Raw genomic sequence first — 22,832 nt, 5'->3', positions numbered from 1 at the left:
TCTTCCTACCACAAGGACCTAAAATGTAAAGATTTGTTGAAAGCTACTGAAAACCAGTCTCGGTTTCTGTACAGAATGAATTTCTTCCCTCACAAACTGCCTGAAATGGATAGATCTAGTTTCTAGTTTCTCACTCTAGTGAGTGAGAAAATCAGGATGCAAAATAAACTGTTTATTTAGAAAAAGTTTATCCTGTCTCTGGATACAAATTGGAATAATTCCATCATTTTGAAAAAACACAGTTTTCCTTTATATGCCTTACCTGAGGCCAGAGAGCAGTGTGTTTTGCAGGTCTTGTGACTGCAAAGGCCCTACTAATCAGAGCCACTGGTCAACAGATTGTAACCCTCTGATATTTGGGTCACATTTCTTAGGGGCATACTTTATTTATAAATAGCCCAAAGCCAGCTCTGGCTCCCATTTCCCCCTCAGTTTGAGAGCCACGGGGTCCTCCTGCCTCATACACCTATCCCCAGAGGAGGAAAGAGAGGAAAGGCATACATCCTCTAGCAAGGAAAGGAGAAGACCCTGAGAGCTGCCCTTCTCCAGAGGATCCATTTTGCAAGACACGACAGGTTGATTAACATTGCACTGTCAGCAGTCCACTTACCTTGGCAATATCATACATGACGGAGATTTTAAATTCCCAGTCCATGAATGTGCCATCAGGGTAGGAGATTTTATCATTTAAAACATCCTGTGAAAGAAGAAGAGAGTGGTTCTAAACTGCGTCAGGGAAAAAGGATGTGATGAGATACGAGTATCTAAATCGCACAGCCTTTCAACCAGCGACTGAGAAAGGTAGCCCTTCATTTTTTGTACGGAGTACATGCGCTAGAGCAGGAGTTGACTCAGAAAACAGGGACTGTGAAATGTATTTTAGGTTTACACAGAGCTAGAAAATTGAGGACTCCAGAAAAGAGGGGTTTGTGTAATTAAAGGTAAATAGTGACTTTGCTTTTAAAGCTGAGTCTTTAATAAAGCAAAATAGCTGAGACAGAAATGGGCAAGGTGTCCAAGAGGAAGGGAAAGGAATTTCTGTGGTTTGTGCTCATAGTCCATGTCCTACCAATTTACTCATGGCCTTATAAGTTCAAAGTAGACTGTTCCTTTATCTTAAAGTGCCGTTCATTTACAGTTCTTCCAGCCATTATGATTTCTGTTGCTAAAAGTAAACCTCCATGAGTATGCCAGTTTACAAGAAAAGAACTAGAGACAGAGCTGTTATTTTGCTGCCTTGCTGTGAGTTTGTTCCAGAGACTACTGCTACTGATGAGAGTCTTTGTGTGAACTCAGAAGCAGAGAAAATGTGTGCCTGCAGAAGAGCTGATGCCACCGTTACTTCATGATTAGCACTGAAATAATATTGGCAGTAATAAACCATAAGTCTTTCTGTAACTCTTGCCAGGCATCAATTTACCATTTCTTTTTATAAACAGAAAGGAAGGGCTGTTGTCCGTTACAGCATAGGATTTGCCATATTCCAGCCTCAAACTGTTTGTCCCTTATTAATATGGAATGTGTTATTTTCTCTATCCTTTCACACTCTGGGGGCACTGTGGGGTCCACAAGGGCATCAGCAGAGACAACAGCTACAGCTTGGAAAATAAAGAAAAAGTTATATCCTATATGCTCCCAATAGGGGACACAATACAAATACCGGCTGTTGCTGTTGCCTGAGTGGAGCTCTGCCTGTACTTTTCCTTGCTTGCACCTCACCTCATGCTCTGGCTGCTGAGAACCATCAAACTGGTGACAGCCACAGCAGCACCTGGGGAAGGCTGGAGAGAACCGAGCAAGGGAGAGGGAACTCGGAGTCAGAAACCGGCTACCACTTGCTCAGTCCATGGCTCCTGCATGAGGGCCAGAGACATAGAGATGGGGATTTTTTTTCTTACTTTGGAATTTGATAATTTGGGGGTGGAAGGAGACCTGCAAAATTCTTTACCCGCAGAGAACCTCTTTCGCAGTACTCAATCACCCCAAAGATCATGGTGTCTATCTTCACAGTGCCATAGAACTTGGTCAGGTTGTAATAATCAATCTGTAGGAGCTAGAGCAGAAACATTGCATCTATATTTAAAAGCAATCATTGTTAGTACAGAAACACAGGTCAAGGATACTTGTGTGACGTGGCTTTTTATCACAGGTCCTGATAAGATGTATGAGTTTCCTTTAAACCAGTGTGTACTAAGGCACGGAGTGAAGTACTTGAAGACATTTGTCATTCCAGAGCCTTCTGGATTAGGGAGGTAAGAGTGGCTGCTGTTGGATACTACAAGTTAATTCCAGAGCCCACTATAGTCTCCATTATTGCCTCTCTACTCAAACCTCCCAGTTGACCAGAATAGCCATTATGAGTGACAGAATGCTGTGAATCAGTCAGTAAATGAGCAAGTAATAAAAATTTAATGATGCTGCATGATATTATGGACTTTGTCCATTTATATAGACAACTGTAGTTTACTTTGAGGTATTTTTAGAGCTTATTGAATTCACAGTATAGCTGTGTTGTGTAAAAAGGAAAACCATTCATTCAAAAAAGATGTAGTACTGCAGCCAAATTCATCTCTCATGTTGGAAGAGTCTGTATGCACAAGTCAGCAGAGAGTTACTTATATTTAAAGAGCTGCACTTGGCGTTCAATAATAAGATTTAACTACAACATTCTGCTACTAATGAATTAGCATGATATGAGCAAAAAGAGTGCATTGCCTTTTAGCATCAGCTATAAAAATGTATTTATCAAGGCCATATGACAGAGCGTGAATTACTTCATTCATCCTCAGCTTCACTGGCATACAATTCAGACTCTGAACTGGTGATGAGATCACACACACAAAGAGAAAGTTCATCAAGCAATATCCTTTGAGGAACTCATTACCCATCCACCTCACAAACATGCACAAACACATGGCTGTTGGAGTTGACAGTGGAAAGCAATGACTTCACTCATAGGCTCCATCTCACCCTGCAGTGTCCAGTTGCTACATGCAACAATTACCTTGTTCAGTTCTATTTTTTGCTTCTCTGAGAAATTACCATCGTTGTTTTTGAGATCCTTTAGGATCACCACCTGAAGAAAAAATAACAGTGGGAAAAAAATCATAGGTTTAGTACAACAGCAATTCATCCTTCTTTTCCAAGAAATGTCCATACAAAGAAATACTTCAGAAACATCTGCCTACTGCTTCGCTGTCGGAGTTTCAGTTAATCAGCTAATAAGTGACAGAGTTATATTTCCTTCAGAAGATAGGAACTATTTAGAACTGTCAGTGATGCAAATTTTAACTCAACATGGATATCTCTCAGTCAGGCAGATAGCTCTACTGAATGTAAGAGAATTGCCATATAAATGGCCTGTCCTCCATTAATCCGTTGATCTCCTTGGTACCAAAATGTATCAGATTTCTGGTCCCTCTGTTTCCACACTTCTGGACTAGGCTAAGGATTCATGGAGTCTAATATTTTGCCTCTTGTCAGTAAGCAAAATGCAAAGCACCTGATAGGGAATAAATGGCTTATCCCTTCCATAAGATCAAGCCATTTTGCAAGGTCAGGAAAGCTGGAATTGTCTCTGGAGAGGAATGACCTCCTCTCAGAAAGAGCCCTCCTAAGCCCAGGACGGGAGCGTGGACACTGCAGTCAGGTTACCTTCTTGTCATATTTGCCTTGGCGCAGTCTCGGGGTGGTGTCACGTCTTTTATCTTCATCGATCTAAGAACAAAAGAAGAATAATTAACTTGCAATTATCACCTACTCCCCACTTGGCAGTTCTGGAGAGATAAGTAATGTCAGTGTGTGCCACAGAGAAGCATAAGCCTCTCTAGGGAGTGCCACTACATGCCACAGAAAGTGTGGGACATCCATGCCGCTCCCACGGCAGCCGAGGCCTCCGCCTGCTGCTTTCATGCTCTTGGGCGTTACAGAGGCCTAACAAAGCACAGGGAAATAATTTGTAGCAGTGGTGGCGTGGAAGAGACTGGAAATCAATACCCAGCCCGTTCTCCCATCACAAAATAAGCTTTACTGTTGGGAAACAGATATATTCTATTAGGGAGCAATAGATGGGGAATAATCTCTTTTTTCTTCAATACAACAAGTGAGGGTTAAAAAAAAGAAAAAAAGAAATAATTTTAACAGATCCTACCAGAGCCATAGCCTGCATTGTAGTCAGAGCATGCCGACACCCCAGTATCGATGGTCTTTAGAAGACAGAATCCAAGACCCAGCTTCAGGCATCGTGCTTCTCTTACCTTCAAACTAACATGACTTGTCTCACTGGTCTCCAGAGGCAAGATTTCCTGAGGCGGTATATGGGACCATTTCTTCCACCGACGCTCATTATCTCTCCTGTACTTCCTGCAAAACGAGCGAACTCGTTCAGAATATCCTCCCAGTGAACCGAAACCCGCAACAGGAGATTAGGACAGGGAAGCTTCCAGTGTCAGGATGACACAAGGATGGAGTGTCAGGTGGGCAAGGCTTGAGCACAAGCCCTGTGGCTCTCGTACAGTTTTCCAGTTTGAGGCTGCTCTAATTCCTCTAGCTTTGGGAAAGCCTAGATCTCATTCAATTCCACAGACGTAGCAGAAAAACAGAACAGATTTAGCAGAACAACTGCTAGGCAATTGCCAGAGTCTCAAGGGAGGTCAGAACAATTTAAAGTACAAAGGGCCGTCTGGATTTTATGTAGTCTTCTCCTCCATGTTATTGAATGTGCTCTGAAGGGAGGTCCCATAAACAAACACAAGCCAAAGGAAGTCCTGGCATCAACACTGGATGGTAAGAACTGGTGTGAATACGATGCCAGGAGAGGAGGTAACAACAGTGTTGAGATGAGAAGCCTTTTTGTGTGTGTCCCTTGTATTCTGCACATTTTGTAAAAATGAGGGAAGAGCCCTCGGAACCGGGAGAAGGGAACTGCTGTCTCCCTTGCAGAACTTCAGAGCAGACACTGTCTTCTCTTAGAGAAGAGCTGCAAGAAGACTAGCACTCATGAAACTACCCGCTTACCCGTGCAAGTCCTTCCTCTATGAAAAAAACCACAGGACTGACTGGAGAGACTGCAGGGGAATCCCAACACCCTGATGACTGCTAGCAAATGCTCGAAATGGGAGAACCCATGGTATTGACTAATAACACAAATATTCCCTTTTCCAACATATTTTAACTCACACATGTATAAGAAAAGGAGACCAATAATTGTGCTAAGGACTGTTTTTCTCAGTTCAATCTCGTAAGGTGTGTTGTATCAGCAGGATGCACTGCAATTCAAACTGGTATCACCTGGTGATTAAGTACATATCAAACTGAATGAAAATCCACCAGGTCTAACATTTAGTTATGTGTTTTTCAGGACTTTGCCTTTTTACTTAGCAGTCAGAACTACACAGGGAGGTGTGGGATAGTTCAAGTGTCCTAGAAACTTGGGAGATAAAGGAGGAATAATGAGGCATTTTGTTCATTTTCATAGCTGAGTCTCTCTTCTTTGCTTGTTAGAGGAAAATCTTCGGTAGCAATTATAATTGAGAAGTTTGATATTATTTCAACACTAGAAGGGCAAGCTTTATTCTAAAAAATCCTCAGGAATCTCATCTATATTTGATGTTTGGGAATATTACAGTGATACGTATACAATAATAATCTAATAATCTAAAGAGAATCTTTAGATTTTATGCATCTGCAAATATGGAAGAGTACAGAACCTTTTACAACAAGTCCAAACTGTCTCCAGACAAATTTTTATCAATTTTCATAGAAATTCATAAATTTTCAAATTACAAACTTTACCTGTCTGTTTATATGTTAGTGCTTAGATGATTAGCTTTTCCGTTTCTTGAGTACAACTGGATGTGTAAGAGTTGTATACCTTCATCTTTGATTTTTCCCTTGTGAAAAGCTTTAGTTAGCAAGGCAGATTGGTCCACTCAAAATAAGAGCGCCTCGGTAGTACCTGTTTCTAATCAAGTTCTCTTAAGAGCTAATTTTCTCACTTTTTCTGAAGTTCTCTGATATATAGCAAACAGGGATGCTGAGCTACTGAAAACAGTTGCACAGGTAAGACAATTTTTTTAAATATGAAAGAAAACCATATCCTTTGGAAATGGGATGGCATTTCTTCCAGCAAAAGGAGACATCATTGATTTATATTTCTCCTTTTTCCATCATTATAAAGCTGAACTGTGTTATACTTATGAAATTCTAGCTGTTAGAAAAGTCAGTATGCGAAGAGTTGGACTGAGTCGGAGGAAACTGAAAGACAGGATGGATCCATGCAATGAAAACACCAAAAACGTCATGGTGTTTTGATTCCTACAGTGACTCAAGACAAATACCTCCTTCTAGACTGAACTTTTAAGTCACCAATAGGTTAAAGAAACATAAGTGAATCCCAAGTAAGCTAAAGATGGGCAGTAAGTGGAAAAAGTCTGAAGATGATTGGTCTGAGACGTATGTTTCTGTGTATGTATAGGAATCAGAGCTTTTTAGCAGATGCAAAAACTCTGAGCCTTGCTGCATCTTCTCACGTGATTATTAACCTGACATAACAATGCTATGGATGCAAACACTACTTAGCATATACTAAAGAGTTCACACTGAGGGCAACCACCCAGGTATGTAAGGTAAGCTAATGAATGGCTCTTCAAGAAGAGATCAAAGGCATTGCCCTAGGAGGAAAACTGTTCAAGGACAAACAGAGGGCCAAAGGGGTTGGTACCTTAGAATCAGCAAAGAGATGATCAGAATCAGAATCACGATTCCCGTGAGTGTAAAGACAGCAATGGTCAAGAAGGGGGGGCCTGCAGAAAAGAAAAATTGAAAAATAAACAACTTGACAGAGAACACTGAAAAACAATATTATATTTAAGAAGTTACCCTCACCCACACACGTGCAAGTCACAGTAGCTGAGCAGGGATATTCTTTGGTCACGTCCAAATTGAGAGGCTTTGGTACAGTCCAGCACTGCCTAGAGATGACACGTGCCTGCCTCTTTCACTGCGGGATGAAGCTTGACCCACAGCAGTGCAGTCTTACATCCCCACCTGAGGCATGGGCATTCTGTAGGGACACCCAGGTGGGAGGTGAATTTAACAGCACTAAATCTCACATCAGCTCAGCAGCAGGGTTTCCAGGTGTTCTCTTTAAAAACAAACTAGGATGGTCCAGGAATAAATCTGACTTTTCTTAGTAACAACATTTTGAAAAATGAAGCAGCCAAATTTCTCCTTTCAATAATTTCTTAAGAGCGGATGGTGGAGACAAACCTTGGGTACAACTCTCTGTGGGATAGGGATATAGGTGGGGTAAGCAGTTGACCATTTGAAATCAGAGTCACCGGCAGGCAGGAAACATTGTTTTCCCCCAGCATATCCAGGGCTTAATGCAAAATGGGCTCTTCATTGATTTCTTTGGATAAGGCTTTCTCTGAACTGGGGAACAAAGGTTTGGTCTCTACGGTTTTTATCATTAAACACAATACTCAGTGATGACTTTCTGATTCAGGCTTTATAACATATGTCTTTTCCTTTCCAGTCCTGCTGGGTACCCACCCAGTGAGAAGGACATGCCTCTGACAGTGAATTTTCCACAACTACCCATACCTTTGTCACTCAGAGTCTTTACTGATATAATTTGCTTCAGGATGGGATACACCTGAAGACCACAGCTTCCACCCAGAATTTCAGCTAATACAAAGTACAGCCACTTGTGGATTTGAAAGGCATTTCTCGCGAGAACTTGTTATCCAAGAAGAGGTCAAGATGAAAATCATGGTACGGGTTTTAATATACACAAAGTTTTCAACATTTTGCACCTGGGTTCTCCCCTTATTGGCCCAGTTGTTTGAAGTGATTCTGTAGTTGTTGTAGACAGAGCTTTGGAGACTGTGGACTCATTTCTGAACACGTCTGTAGACACTGTGATGGGACAAGTGGTACTGAGTGGACTCTACTCTTCAATATGAAATTCGTATGCTATAGAGGGAAATTAATCTGGTGCAACACAAAACTGCCAGATTAGTGTCCTTGGAAGCTGCCAGGTGCCAAACAATTTGAAAAACAGGCTGTTCAGGCATCTGAGGACTTAGACCCAAAATCACAGACCACACGAGGGTCCTAGTCCTGAACAGGCAGGCAGAACTGGCGAGGCTGGGAACTGATTATTTAAGGGTGTAATTTTGATTGTCTTAATGTGGAAAAGCAATGTGAAGCCTGTCTTGGGTCAGTTCTTGGAGCTCAGGGGTATTGAGAAGGAAAGTTGCAGCCACTAACTTTCTTTGAAGAGCAATAGGCCATTAGTGCAGAGCTTCGTCTGGTGGCCCCATATCTAGAGTATACCTATTCTGCTGAGCAAGTCTCTCAGGCAAAGAAGGCAGATTGCCATGTTGGTTGTGGATAGTAAAAGAGCTGAACTACTCAGCCTTACTGAGGCTAATGCACTTCTGCGTGTGCCCAGAAATAGAAATAAAGGCACACAGGAAAACGATAAAGTGTAAAAATTAATAAATAAATAAAAAGCAACAAGGCACACAATAGCTGCCTCCAGAAGCAAGCACCAGCTGGGCAGGGATTTTGAACATACCGATGTAAGTGTCTGTATCTGACACAGAATTCAGTTTAGGACCCAGATTTCTGGCTTTGATGTTTTGTTCTGTTTCTCACGACTCCCCACCTTCTTTCTGTGTGTTCATCCCAGCATCAGTCTCAGGGCCTCGTAGTAACTTAGTATTAGTCTGACGCTCTCCACTGAAAACTGTTAGTACTACCGTTTCCCTCCACCAAGGAAGGACGTTAAGTTACCACTGTAAAACGACATATACATGAGAATGTGCAAAGCCATTTCCTACGAATTCTCTAAAACTTAAGCTTTGCGAATAGTGGCTTGCAGCTCAACAATCAGCAGGTTGAAGTTGCCCGTGGAAGCGCTGTGGGACCGCAATTTCCCATTCCTGAGGCTCTGCTACCACCTCCTGGCTCTTAGTACTACAACACACAAAGGGAGAGTGCATCACAAATTAACCGTTTTCAGGTCCTCTGGAACCAGAAACGTTTGTGTATTGAAAGCTGACCTTATCCATGTTTAGAGTGAGGGTTCAAACTTTCTGAATAATGGCAAAATGTGGATGAAGCCCCTTTTTTTAAGGGATGCCAGGAGGAAGGAGGTTAGCAGAACTGCGTCAGCTGTTCTCAATTACAGCTTAGAAGGAGCAGGGCTCTGGTTGCTGTGTTTGTTCACCTCCCTGGAGGAAAAAACATATTTCTGGTTGGAAAGTTTTGACTGGCTTTGGCTGCAAACTTTGGCCACAAAAAGTTGCCATTTGGGGGAATATATTTGTTTAGAATCACACTGAAAGAAGGTTTACTTTTAAAAAATATGAAAACAAAATAATCACATGCCTGTGGGAGGTGGTTTTACTTTCATTTAGTATCGCTTGGCCACAAAGTCAGGCCTTCGTCAAGCACTGAATGTTAAGCTACTAGTTTGTAGACACTGGCTTTCTGCAATTCCCAGACATTTTTCTTTTGCCCTTGTACAGCAGCTTCGAACAAGGATGTGCTCAGGGGAATGTTGTAAAGATCCCCAGCACATTGTGGGGATCAAGGGATGAATGAGAATGGGACTGGAGCAACACTGAGAAGGCTGGGGCCAGGCAGGAAGCCCTAACTGGAAGCCATCTGATTTACTTTACTGAGGAATAAAAGTGTTTGAATCCATGTACCACCTTACTGTGAATGGACTTTTAGTTATCAGAAGGTGTTTGTTCTTCCGGTTATTGGTTTGCATTGTAATATTCCCTAGTGGAGGTAAGCAGTACAGCAAACTAATGGAGGCCTTTAGCAGAGACCTTTAACAGCAACACCTTTGGACACTCATTGATGGGAATGACTCAGGTGAAAACTAACCCACTGTGCACTAACCCTTGCAACCACTGCCACTGCAATAATTTTTATCCTGCATGTCATACCCCAAAGAATATACCTTTCCATTGCCAATCGCCATGTGGCAGCAGTCTACACGGAGAAGCAATCCCAATCTGCTCAGACTGACAAGGCTGCACTCTGCTATGCTGAATTACAAGGGGACTCAGCTGTTCTATTCAGGAGTCACCAAAAAGTCAAAAGAAAAGGAAGTTGTGATTTCTGGGATTTTAGATTTAAAGTTTCCGTGGAGATAGAGCAATAATCTAGTTTCCCATTGTCTTTCTGCAAGGAGCCAGCTCGTCTAAGAGACCCCTCCAGAGAAGCACCCTGAATCTGCACAGTGCTCTGTCCTCTCCCCAGCTCCCTACAACAAGGATAAAGGGGCAAGCAGAAACCACCGTGCTGCATCAGCGATACAGAAATGCAGAATCAGATAGCTCATCATAACCTTAACTCTGCTGCCTTTCCTGAACAGTCTTTCAAACAATTCACACCACCACCATCTTCTAGTGAAGGTTTTATGTTCGGGGGTGACCTCTTCCAAAACACACCGTGGTATTCCCCACAATCACTGGTACAGGATGGAGTCTATGAAAGACTTAGTAGCACTTAAGCACCCAGGTTTAGAATTGGGCTGGATGCAGAGAACATGGTGGGCTGGGGCAGGGGAAGGAAAGATGCTGTTCTGCCCCAGCTCCTGGCGTCGCTGGCTGGGGGCAGTGTGAAGGCAGCATGCTGGATTGCACAGCAGGTGGATCTTAGGACTGTGTGACTTGTCTTTGAAGAATAGGTAGGTTTAATGGGTGTCTCACCAGTGCCTGGAATATCACTGGGCAGCTTGTGGTTCTTCCAGACAAAATCCGGACTGGTAGTCATCATGTGTGTCTTGTTCTTCTGAGTGTTGAAATACAGAAGAGTTTTGAACTATGGGTGTAGGAGGGAAGAAATGCAGTCAGCAGCTGTGCTCTCCCTCTTTTGTCCCTGGCTTCAAACTACCCTTAATAAATGTATTGCCCAAATTCAAAGTAATTCTTGTTCTTTCTGCTACAGTGGTGCATTCCTCAGCTTAGCCATATGTTTGGCTGCCATATTCTTCCTCATTCCTCCCCTCTCTCTGAAGAGAAATGTATCAGTCCCATAAAATACCAGCTGCACTTCACTTACTGAATCACCAGATGACATCAATCCTGTCAGTCTCCAGCATGCCTCTCATGACCCCCTCCTGGCATGCACAGCATGCCTTGGCATGCCACCACTTCTGCTGTAGTTATTTTCATCATTCTTATGCAATAGTACAGGGCATTTTGTTTCTCCTTTCATATATAAGGTCAAACAGTTGCCCCTGGACATACATACATGATCTGCAGTATGTGACGTGTACAGCAGGGTCAAATTGGAATCAATGTCTCCAAATTCATCTAGAGTCACAGGACCCAGCACACCTGCAGACACAAGGAATTAGTCAGAGGGCTTACATTCTCAGAAATGCAAATATGTGGCAGGAAGGATGGGATAAATAAAAGGCTTTCTGATGCCCGGGATATTTTTGTTCTTCATGTACATGCTAGAATACATATCAGCTTAGTGTGGCGCTACTTCTCCCTTAGTAGCATGCTACATTTTCTCTACAAAATCCAATAAAAGGTGTTGAACTGACTGCACTGAAGAGGAAAGTCTCCCTCTAGCTATAGAAAAATATATTTGTTAGGTTTCTTCAGCTTACCAAGAATGTCATAGTAACCTCCCTTGAAGGGACCATTTTAGAAGCGAGAAGGGAAATTGCCTGTTTCCACCTGCAGTTTGAATCTATCAGCAAGACAGGAAACATAGGGATACTTTCATTCCCCTTACTCTTTTGAGAGCTACCTGCTTGGCTCTAATAATACTATTTTAACCAGGTTCTTTTTCTCTTTAACCTCCTGCCTCTGTATATCAGCAAATGTGCAGACTGAGAAATTGCCTATGTAGCACATTCCAAGGATTTTAAGGTGGAACTTCCTAAGTCCCTCAGCGTGGCTTGACTTTGCTCTCATGAAGTCAGTCATTTCAACAAGAGTACAAGCTTAGCCAATACCCACCACTCCTGAAAGACTCACCTTCATTTTTTCCCTTCTTTTTTCAGGAGAGTCTTTTTGATCAGCTTCAGATTGCTCTTTTGCTGCTGTTGCTGATGACTTACTTTATTTTTCCTAAAGTTCAGCATCATCATTATTTTAGTTCAGGAATTACCTTCTCCCTTTTCACCTCAAAAACTGATGCTAAGTTTTTCATGGTACACCTTCTTAGTATCAAAATAATTATTGTATGAACTCCCTACTCCACCAGCCTCCAGCACAAGAACAAAGGTGGTTCAACAACTTTCACTTTTAGGATTTTTTTTTTAAACTAAATGTATAACTAATGTGGAGCATTACAGTGCAAGATTTATTTTGGATAAGTAAAAAAGTTTGTGCAACTTACATTTCAAATTTAGAGTGAAACTGAAGAGATGAGTTTACTGATATCCAGAAAAGGATGCTGTCTCTAGGAGGAATTAGTAAACTATACTTTGCTAGGTTTGGGATACCATGGTTAAAGCAAAGATAAACCCAAAACCCATTAGGCCATATTAGGAAAATCTGGGAAACTTCTACACATGTGTTTGCTGAAAGCAGGTGGGACATAAACACAAAGCTTTGAATCGTCATTGTGGTACAGATCTCTGATGTGAAGTGACAGCTGGGACTTTGCTCCCAGAGACGTAATGTTGTCACTTCTTTGTGTAAGTCTTGCCTCTGTCTTTTCCTAATAATCAAATTCTGTGATCTTAAGCCCGTGGCCTACGAAAGCCCACAGTGCTAGACGACCTGTGAGAGGAACAAGAAAGTTGACTAAGAAGAGCCAAGCCATTGCCAGCTGGCTTACACTCACACTGCAGGCACCCAGGCCTACGATGGCTTTGTAAACTGCAAAAAGGTTGAAACTACTTCATTAAAGCTTAGCTAAGCGGACTTCAGAGTCATTTTGAATATCAATCATATTTCATACGTACTGGCCTCAAGTCAAGGCTAGACCTTTGGGAGAAAGCTTAGAAATGCCACTGTTGCGAATTAACAACCTGAATGCCAGGTTGCCTCTGGAGGAAGCATGGACTCTGAAACCCACCTAAATGCTTCACTCTTCCAGCTCCTTTCTCATTCTCCAAATATTCTCCCTATAAAGAGTTCAGCTCACTGTCAAAAGAATGACAGCAGCTTCAGGTCCTTGTCCCTGTCTTCCATCTCTGCTGTCTGGGAAGCTCTTTCTCTCCTCCTTCCCCCACCCTTCCTTAGGCAGAAATATTCTTTAAATGCACTTTGTACTTCAAAGCAGCAGGAAAGACGCAACAGCCCAGAAAGGAGTCTGGTCCTCAAACAGTCTGTTGCTAATTGCAATGTTTCAAATGATCATCATTTTGACTTTCTACCTCTTCTGTGTTGCATGCACTGAGGTGATTCTGCACAACTGCTATGTAGTGCTTCTGCTAATACTGAAGATAACATCCTTGGAAAAAATTATAGAAAAAGAAAAAAGAGTGGGAGTAAAACTCATTGAAGGGCTTGGACTTGTTTAGTGTAGAAGTGACTTATCCTAAGAGTGCTTAAAAAAAAAATTTCTTTCCCCTCATCAATTTAGTGAATCCTGCACAGGACTGTACTTCTTTTACCTTCAAAAGTGGTATTTTGGAATTCATTGATGAAGTTGACAGGTGACACTGGGCTCTGGGAGAAGATAAATTTCTTCAGAATATGTCCAAACAGCAAGACTGCATTAAAATAGCCAACAAGAAAGTCATCTTCCATCTAGAGCAGGAGAAAAAGAAAAAAGGCAATTTGAGAGTTCATGTTTCTGCCTTAAAGCTATGGTGGTCTCCATTTGGCAAAAACTCCAGCATGGAAGACCAGAATCTGCTGAACACTGAGTGAGTAGATGGGCAGTGCCACATCAGCATTCTCTCTTGGAAAAATAAAGGTAAACAAAATATATTTTTGGTGTATGAAGACAGGGAGGTGGTGAAAACTTATGAGAGGCCAATGTAAAGCTCTGGCATGCTGATCCTGGTGCAAAGGATTCAAGAAATCCTACGTTGTAGGTTCTGGGCAGGTCTGCTCAGTGAGACCCAAAGCCCCTGGCTTTGGATTAGACTTTCTGTGCAGATAATCCAGTGTGGTGCCAGCAAGTCTGGGCTTCCAGATGGCCATGGCTCAGGGGCAAGGAACTGTGCCAGAATTTCCAGCAGCCTGCCATAGAGCTGGCACTCAGAAAGTGTTGAGCCCGGGCTGGGGGATCTGGAAGCCCTGTAAATCCAGCCAGAAGCTTCAGGCTGCCTGGTGGAGAGCTGGAGCTCAAAGCCACAAATCCTGGGAGGAACTCTGCATGTAGAGTCTGGTTCCTGGGCAGACAGCAGGAGTATCGGTTTCACTAAGCAGATACAGGGTTTGCATAGTTTCTGCCTTTCAGGAAATTAAAATGATCCGTATTTCCTACAGAAAAAAAAAAGTTCCTGTTTTTGAAGTTCAATTGGAAAGCCTCTGGACAGAAAGAGCAATGGCTGCCACTGCTTACACGTATCTGCACATAAAAATCAGTCAACAATTATTAGTTCTGAACTTTACATGCTCACATCTTGATTAGACCTATAGATCTTCCTTCAGTGATGCCTTGCAGCTACATATAAGATCGTCAGTCACTCAGCAGTGGAGTCAGAAGGCCATGTACCTGTAAGTCTCCCTCACACCCTGGGAACATGACACTTGCAGACCAAATTAAAAGCTTGAGTTGAACTTCGCAAAGCAGGATTATGAGAGCCTGCATGCTTCCCTTATGATACTATATTTTTACATCATTACAGCAGGACAAAACGTCATCCTGCGATAATGTAAGAAAATATCAGCATAGAAGTATGATGGGGGATGATTACAGCTGCATTTTTAGTTTTAATTTCCTAGTGCATGAACGTGAATGAACTGAATGCAATAAGCAGATATAAAATAATGTGGTTACCAGGCCAGCGTCCTCAGTCATTATGGTATTCAAGCTGTAATTAGCTGGTGGCAGAGTCAGGACAAGTACGTTCTGCATGTAACGGGCTGAGCTGTTGCTCCTGAAGTACGTGTTGTTACTGCAAAGCAAAGCACAAGAGCTCCATGAACAATCAGCAACAGGGACAAGTGGTAACCATGACAGAATCACTCTCCTCTCCCCAGCGGCACTGTTATTTAACAGGTTAAAACAGTAGTTCTAAAAATAAAATTTCATCATGGACAAAACTCTTTATGTTGTCCATTCCCTGATGCCAGCTTCTGTGCTTAACTACATTAAAAGTTAATATCAAAGAGATCTGGCAATCTGAAACTCAAAGGTTGCAGTGAATTATTGTTATTATTGTAACAGTTTGGTTTCTGTCCTGTTTATTTCCTCTTCTTTCAAACAGGAGTTTATATTTTAAAACTGAGTCTCTTCTTGGAATCCACAGTACTGCAATCTGTAGTTTCTTCATGTTATTGTGCATGTTTCTGACCTCTTCTGCACTTCTGCACTCTTTTGCATGTTCCTCTAATTTTGATATTTCTTGCTAGAATTGATCACAGCAGGATTTGCACTAAAAGCATTTAACAGGAGGGCATGAAACAATCGGAGAAGTGCAGAAAGCAGCTTATGGATTTATTTAATTCAGTGAGCTAGGAAAATCAGAGGAAACTATGTGAACTTGAAAACTGTGCTAAAACAAGCAGAAAAGGTTGTAGCTTTCAAGTATCTTTGGTTTCATCACCCTGACAGGCCATCTGGAAGTGCTTCACAGACTGGCAACCACTGGATTCACGTGTTACAGAGGAATTTAGCGATAGATAATAGTGTCAAGTGGCAGCATCTGTCATTGCTATAGCTAGATTGATTAAAAAAAATTGTATGAGCCTTCTGTCATTATTCATGTTTGATCATCCTTTTATTTTTTCAGTCAGTACTGTATTAAGAATTTTTGGGAACCACAGGCTCCGCTTCATGGCTATCAGATGGGACCCTGACACTAGAGCCCTGTCCCTGCTTTTCCCTGAACCTTCTGACTTTTACATTGCACTTTTCACCCTGAAAAATTTCAAAGTGCTTTTCATTCAGGCTTGGACTGAACTAGCCAGGTGAAAAGGAAACTTCATTAGACTCCACCAGACTGGATAATCCTACAGCATCCCACCTCTCCTGAGGGAGGATTAAATACTGTGTTTGTGTCCTGGCTGCCAGAGGGCTCAGAGCTGAAGACAATTTAAATCCAGCACTTTGTCTGAGGGACTTGACTCCTGGAGAAGCATGGGACCTTGCCTACTGTCTTCTTCTACAGCTTGAGTTTGGATCTAACACATATGTCTGTAATATTTTGAGATATTCAGCAAAATCAGGGGTATGTAGCAACTTTAAGGAGGGCAGCCTATAAAATGGGCTGAGGCAGCTGGGTATATCAGAAGGACGCATATCACAGCAGAGAAGCCCCTAATCACCCTCACCTATTGTGAGGCAACAATTATACATGCAACACCAGTAAGTAAAAGCCCTCACGTACATAGTCCCCGTTGTACATTTGCAAAGAAACAGGAATTGTGGTCAGTTGCCTCAGGAAAAGCAACTGGCAATTGCTAGTGCCTGGATAAAGTCCTGTAAAGTCTAAAGCTCTTAGAGGCACTTCTGAAAAATATATATGGTGAACTTGAAAGTGTACAGGACAGAGGAGATCCTGTTAGAACTTGAACCACAGGCTCCAGTTTGGACCCAAAGGTTAAATGACTGAAGTCATTAATCCAAAGTGCCTCAGCCCTGCCTTGTCAAGGTCAGCTTTAGACGCGAGGGCTGGAAAGTCCCAACAGCCCTGGAAGTTCATGGATTCTTTTGCTACATCAACAGTGAAATAAGTAAGATCGAGACATGGGCACATACATTTGCCTTGTGATCATCCATACCATTAAGCTGCCAGCACAGTCCTGGCCATGGTTTTGGTTTGGGCCAACTAGCTTTCTCCCAGACTGTGACTTGCTACAGTGACCAAAGCCGTACCCAAAAAGCAGTTTGGGCATCTACACTTAGCCATACAGATGTGAGCTGTGCTGTGTCACTTAGGCTTAGGGCCAGAGATCAGCTCTTGGTCCTCATATACAGACAAAGCTTTTGAGGCTACCATTGATAAGGCCAGTTTATATCAGTCCTCATCTATAAAGATTTTGTGATTAGTAATATAAAGATGAAATTGAACAACAGAAAACTTAGGTTGTATTCTAAGAAACGTCTCTGAAAAGTTAGATTTATGTAGGTATAAAGATGTTGAAGAGACGGTTATAAAGTGGAAGGGTTATAAAGTGGAAGAGTTATAAAGTGGAAGAGACAGTTGTACCACTCTTTTAAATAATTTAAAAACAGAATAAACAAAGCCTAGAAAAATATACTGTAAGCCACATTTACATAATTGTCTGGTTGGGCAGAGTGTATGAAAAATGTACAGTATCTCATATGAACAGCTCATGACCATTCTGACTTTGAACTCTGTGTTCTCTCATGGTTTCCTGCACTGAGGAGTCCACAGGATGACATTAACCCCACCTGCTCTGTCACTGCCTTAGAAAAATATTATGCGAACTAAAGGGGATGTTGTAGAGGATGTGCCACAAATTAAACGCTAAGCGGCTTAGATAAATGGCGAGAATGAGGAAAGACGGCAATGGAAAACATTTTGTGCGAGAGCATTTCTTCAACAAAACAGTTCGACTCAGACTATTTCCATTATATCTATCCTTCAGCAAACTGCAGAGAAAAGAGGAAAAGCGAAGGTGTTACTTTACTTGAAGAGATCTATCAGGATGATAACAATGTCCTTATCCACTTCTACCGTCTCTAGGTCTGCGCTGACATCAGCTGGAGAGCCACACATGATGATCACTACAGATCGGGCAAAAATGGAGAGAGATTGGTGAAAGGTACAGACAAGAAGAGGACATTTGCCTGCTCCCCTGTGCTTCAGTAGCAGGCAGTAGAGCAATGCTGGGCTAAGGCACGTTACCTGTGCTGTGCTGGGACCCAGGCACAGAGCTACAGCCTCTCTGCAGTAAGACCAGGATATTTGAGGGAAAGTGGTAAAAGGTGCCTCAACGCCTGCACCATTTTCCATCTGATTACACCAGAGCACTACTATTATCTCGCTCAAATAAGCATTAGCAGTTCTGATACGGGCTACTGAATATGAACTAAGTTAAATGGCATTCAGGTAATAGTTTCATTGGGTTACTTATTACTCTCGCACTCACTTGGCCTGCTGACGCCAAGTGCTTAGTCTTAGGAGAAGATGAGGTGTCTACTCATCCATTTTTCTAGTTTAGATGGATCACTTCCAGAAGAAGTGCCCCTTGATGCCTCAGATGAAGCCCATATATGTACCAGGGCTGCAAACACAGGAATGGTAGAGAGCTAAGCATTCTTATAGTATCTAAGGCCCTTCTTAGGAGGAGTTGTCATTCCTGGATTTCTGAATCTTTCACAAAATGGAGCTTGTGCCTAGATGGGATAATTCACCCCAAAAGCTCTCTGGAACCAGGATGTTCCCCCATATTTTATGGGGATGGAGAGAGGAATCTAGGACCTTTGTGCCATTTTATGTTTGCATCCATGTGAAATGGTATATCTGCGTTTCTCCACCATTTCTGTGGAAAGACTATCCCTAAAATGTAACTAAGGGGTAGGGCGATTTCCTGGGATAAGCAACTTGCCTGCAGGGGAGAGTGCAACCTCAGCCCCCCCTTACCATTGCTTTTCCGGTTTGGATCTTTCACGGTTTTTCTAAGCTGCTCCGGAGTCCTTAAAATGTCCTTGAACTTCAGTTTTTCGGAGAAGTGTGTGATTCCAGCATCTAGTGCATTCATGTACCTGACACAAGGGAGCAAAGATATCGTCAGAAAATTGCTAACTCCTCACATTCTCCTAATGCGAGATAGGCTGTTTACAGCACACAAGAGTGTTTGTAAGGCAGTATGGAACATTTTTTTCTGCAGCAATAGAAGAGAGAAAATCAATACAGGGCATGAAAGACTTAGAAGTGCTTGGAAAGTCACCCAGAGGTATTTGAGCCTGGTTGTACAAAGGATGGGTTTGGAGAATACAATGATGTAATAAGACATCAACAATTAAGAAAAGAAATCAGGGATATGGGGGAATTACAGTAAGTGAGACTAACTGGAAGGCAGAGCCAGGAAGCTCTGCTGTTTTAAGACATCAGTGGTAATCATAGAAGACACATGTGAAGGTTCAAAGGAGTAAATGGGAGCTGCAGAAAGAACTGAGATAAAAAACACACGTGTACCCTGACTGTGAGAGAAGCGAAGGAGGGAAAGGAGCAACAAAAAACCCCTATACTGAGTCAGTTAAAACTTGAAGGGGAAAAATGAGGACAGCAAAAAAAAAAAACCAACCAAGTGAGTAAAGGCTAGCTAAAAGATTAAGCAAAAACAGCCAACTCCTAAACCCTATTCTTGCCTCAACATGTTGTATCTGAGAAAAGACATTCTGTCTGAAATAAAGTTAATGCAGAGGGAAAACGAAAAGAAATCTCTTTGTTTTCAAACTGCTTAACTTTTGATCTAGCAACACTGAGATCCCAGTCCTATAAACTACTAAATATCTTTTGCTTCCCATTTTTTTTCAGGAACAGAATCATTAACCATTAATTTACAGGAACATATGCATAGTTGAGACATAACCTGATTTTGCTATCATTGTGGGTATTCACTTATTTTTATACATATATGGGGAAAACAATTAGCCCATGCAGTATAACTTGTGCTTTAGCAAAAATGGATTTTTTAAATTAGACCATTCAAAAACCTTCAAGCTGACAGTTTCTGTTAAAGCAGAATGAGATGCATTTTTACAACTATATTAGGATAAAAAATGGGCAGAGATACAAAATTTATTTTAAATTTTTTTGTTAATTCAACAATAAAGAAAAGGAGCTTGAACAATTTTGAAGTCATAAAGAAGGTCCTGAACAGAAGTTTTAATAAAGACAAGGTAAGAAACACTTGGGAAATAACTTACATGCATTGACTTCCCTGAAAGGTATGAAACCTGCAGGATTAAAGGGATTTAGCTAAAGTGTAGTGTATTGGCAATTATAGCTGCAAACATGGAGAAATAGGGATTATAGTAAGAGATAAGTGAAGTGCACTGATGTTTCCAAGCATCAAAGAGAGGTAATCATAGAAATTACGTCATGTGATCAAGTTGCTATCTGTACTAAAAAAGGAGGAAACAGTAGAAGTCCCTAAATATCTACAAAACAGTGAATAGGAGATCAGTTTTTAGGCTCCTTAATTCAGAAAAAAAGATTAAATTCTGTATACAAAATATTCTGTAAGTACATGCTTATATCACTCTGAAGCCAATACAGTCATAAACTTTGCTTAAAATTCTGCAAGTTCCTCAGGTTATGAATTGGAAAGATAAATAATAGTTATTTCCATGAATTCTTGGCTGCCTTTAAGCTACATTTATAAAATTAGTAGGAGAAACGAGATGATTTTTTTTTAATTAATCAGCATTTTATGTCCCAAAATTGGAAAAAAAATTCAAAGGAGCATGGAAACACTCACATGAGCTAAAAATTAAATAAGAGGCAATAATAGAAGAGTAATGATAAATATAGTATATTAAAGAGTTTATTTGACTAAAAACAGCCTTTGAATTTAGGCAAGGAGAAATCCCAGCATTCTTGAGAATCAAGCACAGGTTGATGTTTCAGGTCACAAAGTGAAAACTGTCTCCTTTGCTCCAAACTGGTGAGAGCATAGCGTAAACTCTGTAATCGTTGGGGGTCATTTTATTCAAAGAAAGATACAGTTTGAACTTTGGAAATGTTTTGGAGTAACAATAGTGCCCACAGATTGAAACCACTAATGTGGAGAAACAAGAGCTTGATAAGACCCCTGACCTAAAAAGGCATCTATGGAAAGCCCAATGGAGGAGCCTCTCATGTCACACTGTTTACATCAAGGATGCAGTAAACAGGTATTTCCAGCAGGGACAACATGTGGGCTATGCTGTCCACAGGAAAAGCCAAGGCTTGAGAATACTTAAAAGTAGACTGAGTGAAACATTCAGATATGCAGTACAGCTAAAGGGTATAATTCATCTTTTCCTTCTCTCGTTCCTTGGTAGTCATAAGGCACCTCCCAAAATGTAGGACTCGAAGGACAGCTTGTAAGAACCATGTCCGAGGATGGAGATGGAGTTTATCAACAGCCGGGTCAGAGGTGGATCCAGATCTTACCAGAAGCATGCCTCCGAGTTTTCATTCCTCTTGTAAATGTAGGCAGATTCCCAGGTCATGGTTTTGAATGGCAGCCGAGATTCTTTCCAAAAATAATAGAAGAAATAGATCACTTTCCTGGCTGGGGTCAGAAGGCGGATTAGGTTTACTCTGTAGTCACAGGACAGTCCAAAACTCCCTACAGAGATCAGAGGCAGGCTCAGTATTGTTTCAACTCTGAAGAGAGAGACAAGAGGACAAGTCTGAACGGATTGCTGTCGCATCAAGGCAGCTACTACGTGATTTCCACCCGCAGCTCCCTCTCCTCTGGTGCCCTGCATTAGTTTAACAGCAATTTGAACCTGAAACAGAAAGCTCCTGAAGAACACAAGCAGATTTCAAGTCAGTATTGGCACTGAAAAGCCCTATTGAACTGGTGCAGGCAGCTTCTCCCGTTGTCCCCAATTCCCTGTGCCCTGTTGGGTACCATGCACCATTTCGGCCCAAGGGCTGTGACAGGAGTCCAAAGGCTCAAGGACCCATCCAATTCTGCTCCCTGGCTGCCATTAACATGGGATGGATTTGATCTCTTTATTGGGGCAGTGTTGGAGGGTGACAGCTTTTTGCGATCAAAAAAAGCTTTACTCCTACAACTCAAAGGAAAAGTCTTTTAGTTTCTCTATGGCATATTTTAGGAGCTGTACAACAGCAGTGGTCAGGGAGAAAAACTAAAGCAACCCTCTGCTAGCAGGGAATTTGTAAAACAAAGGTATTTTTTATCCACAGAGACAATAAGTTTTTAAGGATAAAAGTATTTTCCTAGATGCTGCATCTTATCAGACCAGACTAAAAATATTTTAGTTATTGTATGGTAAGTGGTTTTTTAAGACAGGGAATTTTGCCTGCAAAAAACATGACCATTAGAGTTGTTGGCATTATTGTGACAAAACTTTATTTTCCAGGTAAAGCCCATTTACCAAATTACAGAGTTTATACTTGTTGCAACAGGAACAGACACTGATGATGTAATAAGTGATGGCAGGGAGAGTATTTCACTGATGAAACAGGCATTTTTCGCCACTGACTTAGAATAGAATAGAATAGACTATTTCAGTTGGAAGGGACCTGCAATGATCATCTAGTCCAACTGCCTGACCAATTCAGGGCTGACCAAAAGCTAAAGCATGTTATTAAGGGCATTGTCCAAATGCCTCTTTAACACTGGCAGGCTTGGGGCATCCAACACCTCTTTAGAAAGCCTGTTCCAGTGTTTGACCACCCTCTCAGTAAAGAAATGCTTCCTAATGTCCAGTCTAACCCTCCCCTGACGGCCGTAGCTTTGAACCATTCCCATGCGTCCTGGCACTGGGTACCAGGGAGAAGAGCTCAGCACCTCCCTCTCCATGTCCCCTCCTCAGGAAGACGTAGAGAGCCATGAGGTTGCCCCTCAGCCTCCTTTTCTCCAAACTAGACAAGCTCAAAGTCCTTAGCCGCTCCTCACGGGACATCCCTTCCAGCCCTTCCACCAGCTTTGTTGCCCTCCTCTGGATGCATTCAAGGACCTTCACATCCTTCTGAAATCATGGGGCCCAGAACTACACACAGTACTCAA

General features: G+C 41.9%; 1 protein-coding gene across 1 annotated transcript in view; it reads right to left on the bottom strand.

The window, feature by feature from the left end:
- GUCY2C (guanylate cyclase 2C (heat stable enterotoxin receptor)) overlaps nt 1-21,457 on the bottom strand; it is a gene marked incomplete at its 5' end in the record, with an annotated part of 39,403 nt that extends 17,946 nt beyond the window's left edge. Inside the window, 13 exons of the mRNA XM_009587478.1 lie at nt 611-697; nt 1,949-2,053; nt 3,005-3,076; nt 3,655-3,717; nt 4,257-4,362; nt 6,722-6,803; nt 10,737-10,848; nt 11,281-11,366; nt 13,610-13,745; nt 14,947-15,064; nt 17,766-17,862; nt 18,722-18,843; nt 21,242-21,457. Coding sequence (XP_009585773.1) covers nt 611-697; nt 1,949-2,053; nt 3,005-3,076; nt 3,655-3,717; nt 4,257-4,362; nt 6,722-6,803; nt 10,737-10,848; nt 11,281-11,366; nt 13,610-13,745; nt 14,947-15,064; nt 17,766-17,862; nt 18,722-18,843; nt 21,242-21,457 — 1,402 coding nt within the window. The remainder of the gene's footprint in view (nt 1-610; nt 698-1,948; nt 2,054-3,004; nt 3,077-3,654; nt 3,718-4,256; nt 4,363-6,721; nt 6,804-10,736; nt 10,849-11,280; nt 11,367-13,609; nt 13,746-14,946; nt 15,065-17,765; nt 17,863-18,721; nt 18,844-21,241) is intronic.
- Nucleotides 21,458-22,832: the final 1,375 nt, after the last annotated feature.

Source organism: Fulmarus glacialis, unplaced genomic scaffold (genome assembly GCF_000690835.1).
Source record: "Fulmarus glacialis isolate BGI_N327 unplaced genomic scaffold, ASM69083v1 scaffold13611, whole genome shotgun sequence".
NCBI lineage: Eukaryota > Metazoa > Chordata > Aves > Procellariiformes > Procellariidae > Fulmarus > Fulmarus glacialis.
The sequence above is the reverse complement of the archived record's forward strand: the minus strand, read 5'-3'. Positions and strand labels throughout refer to the sequence as shown.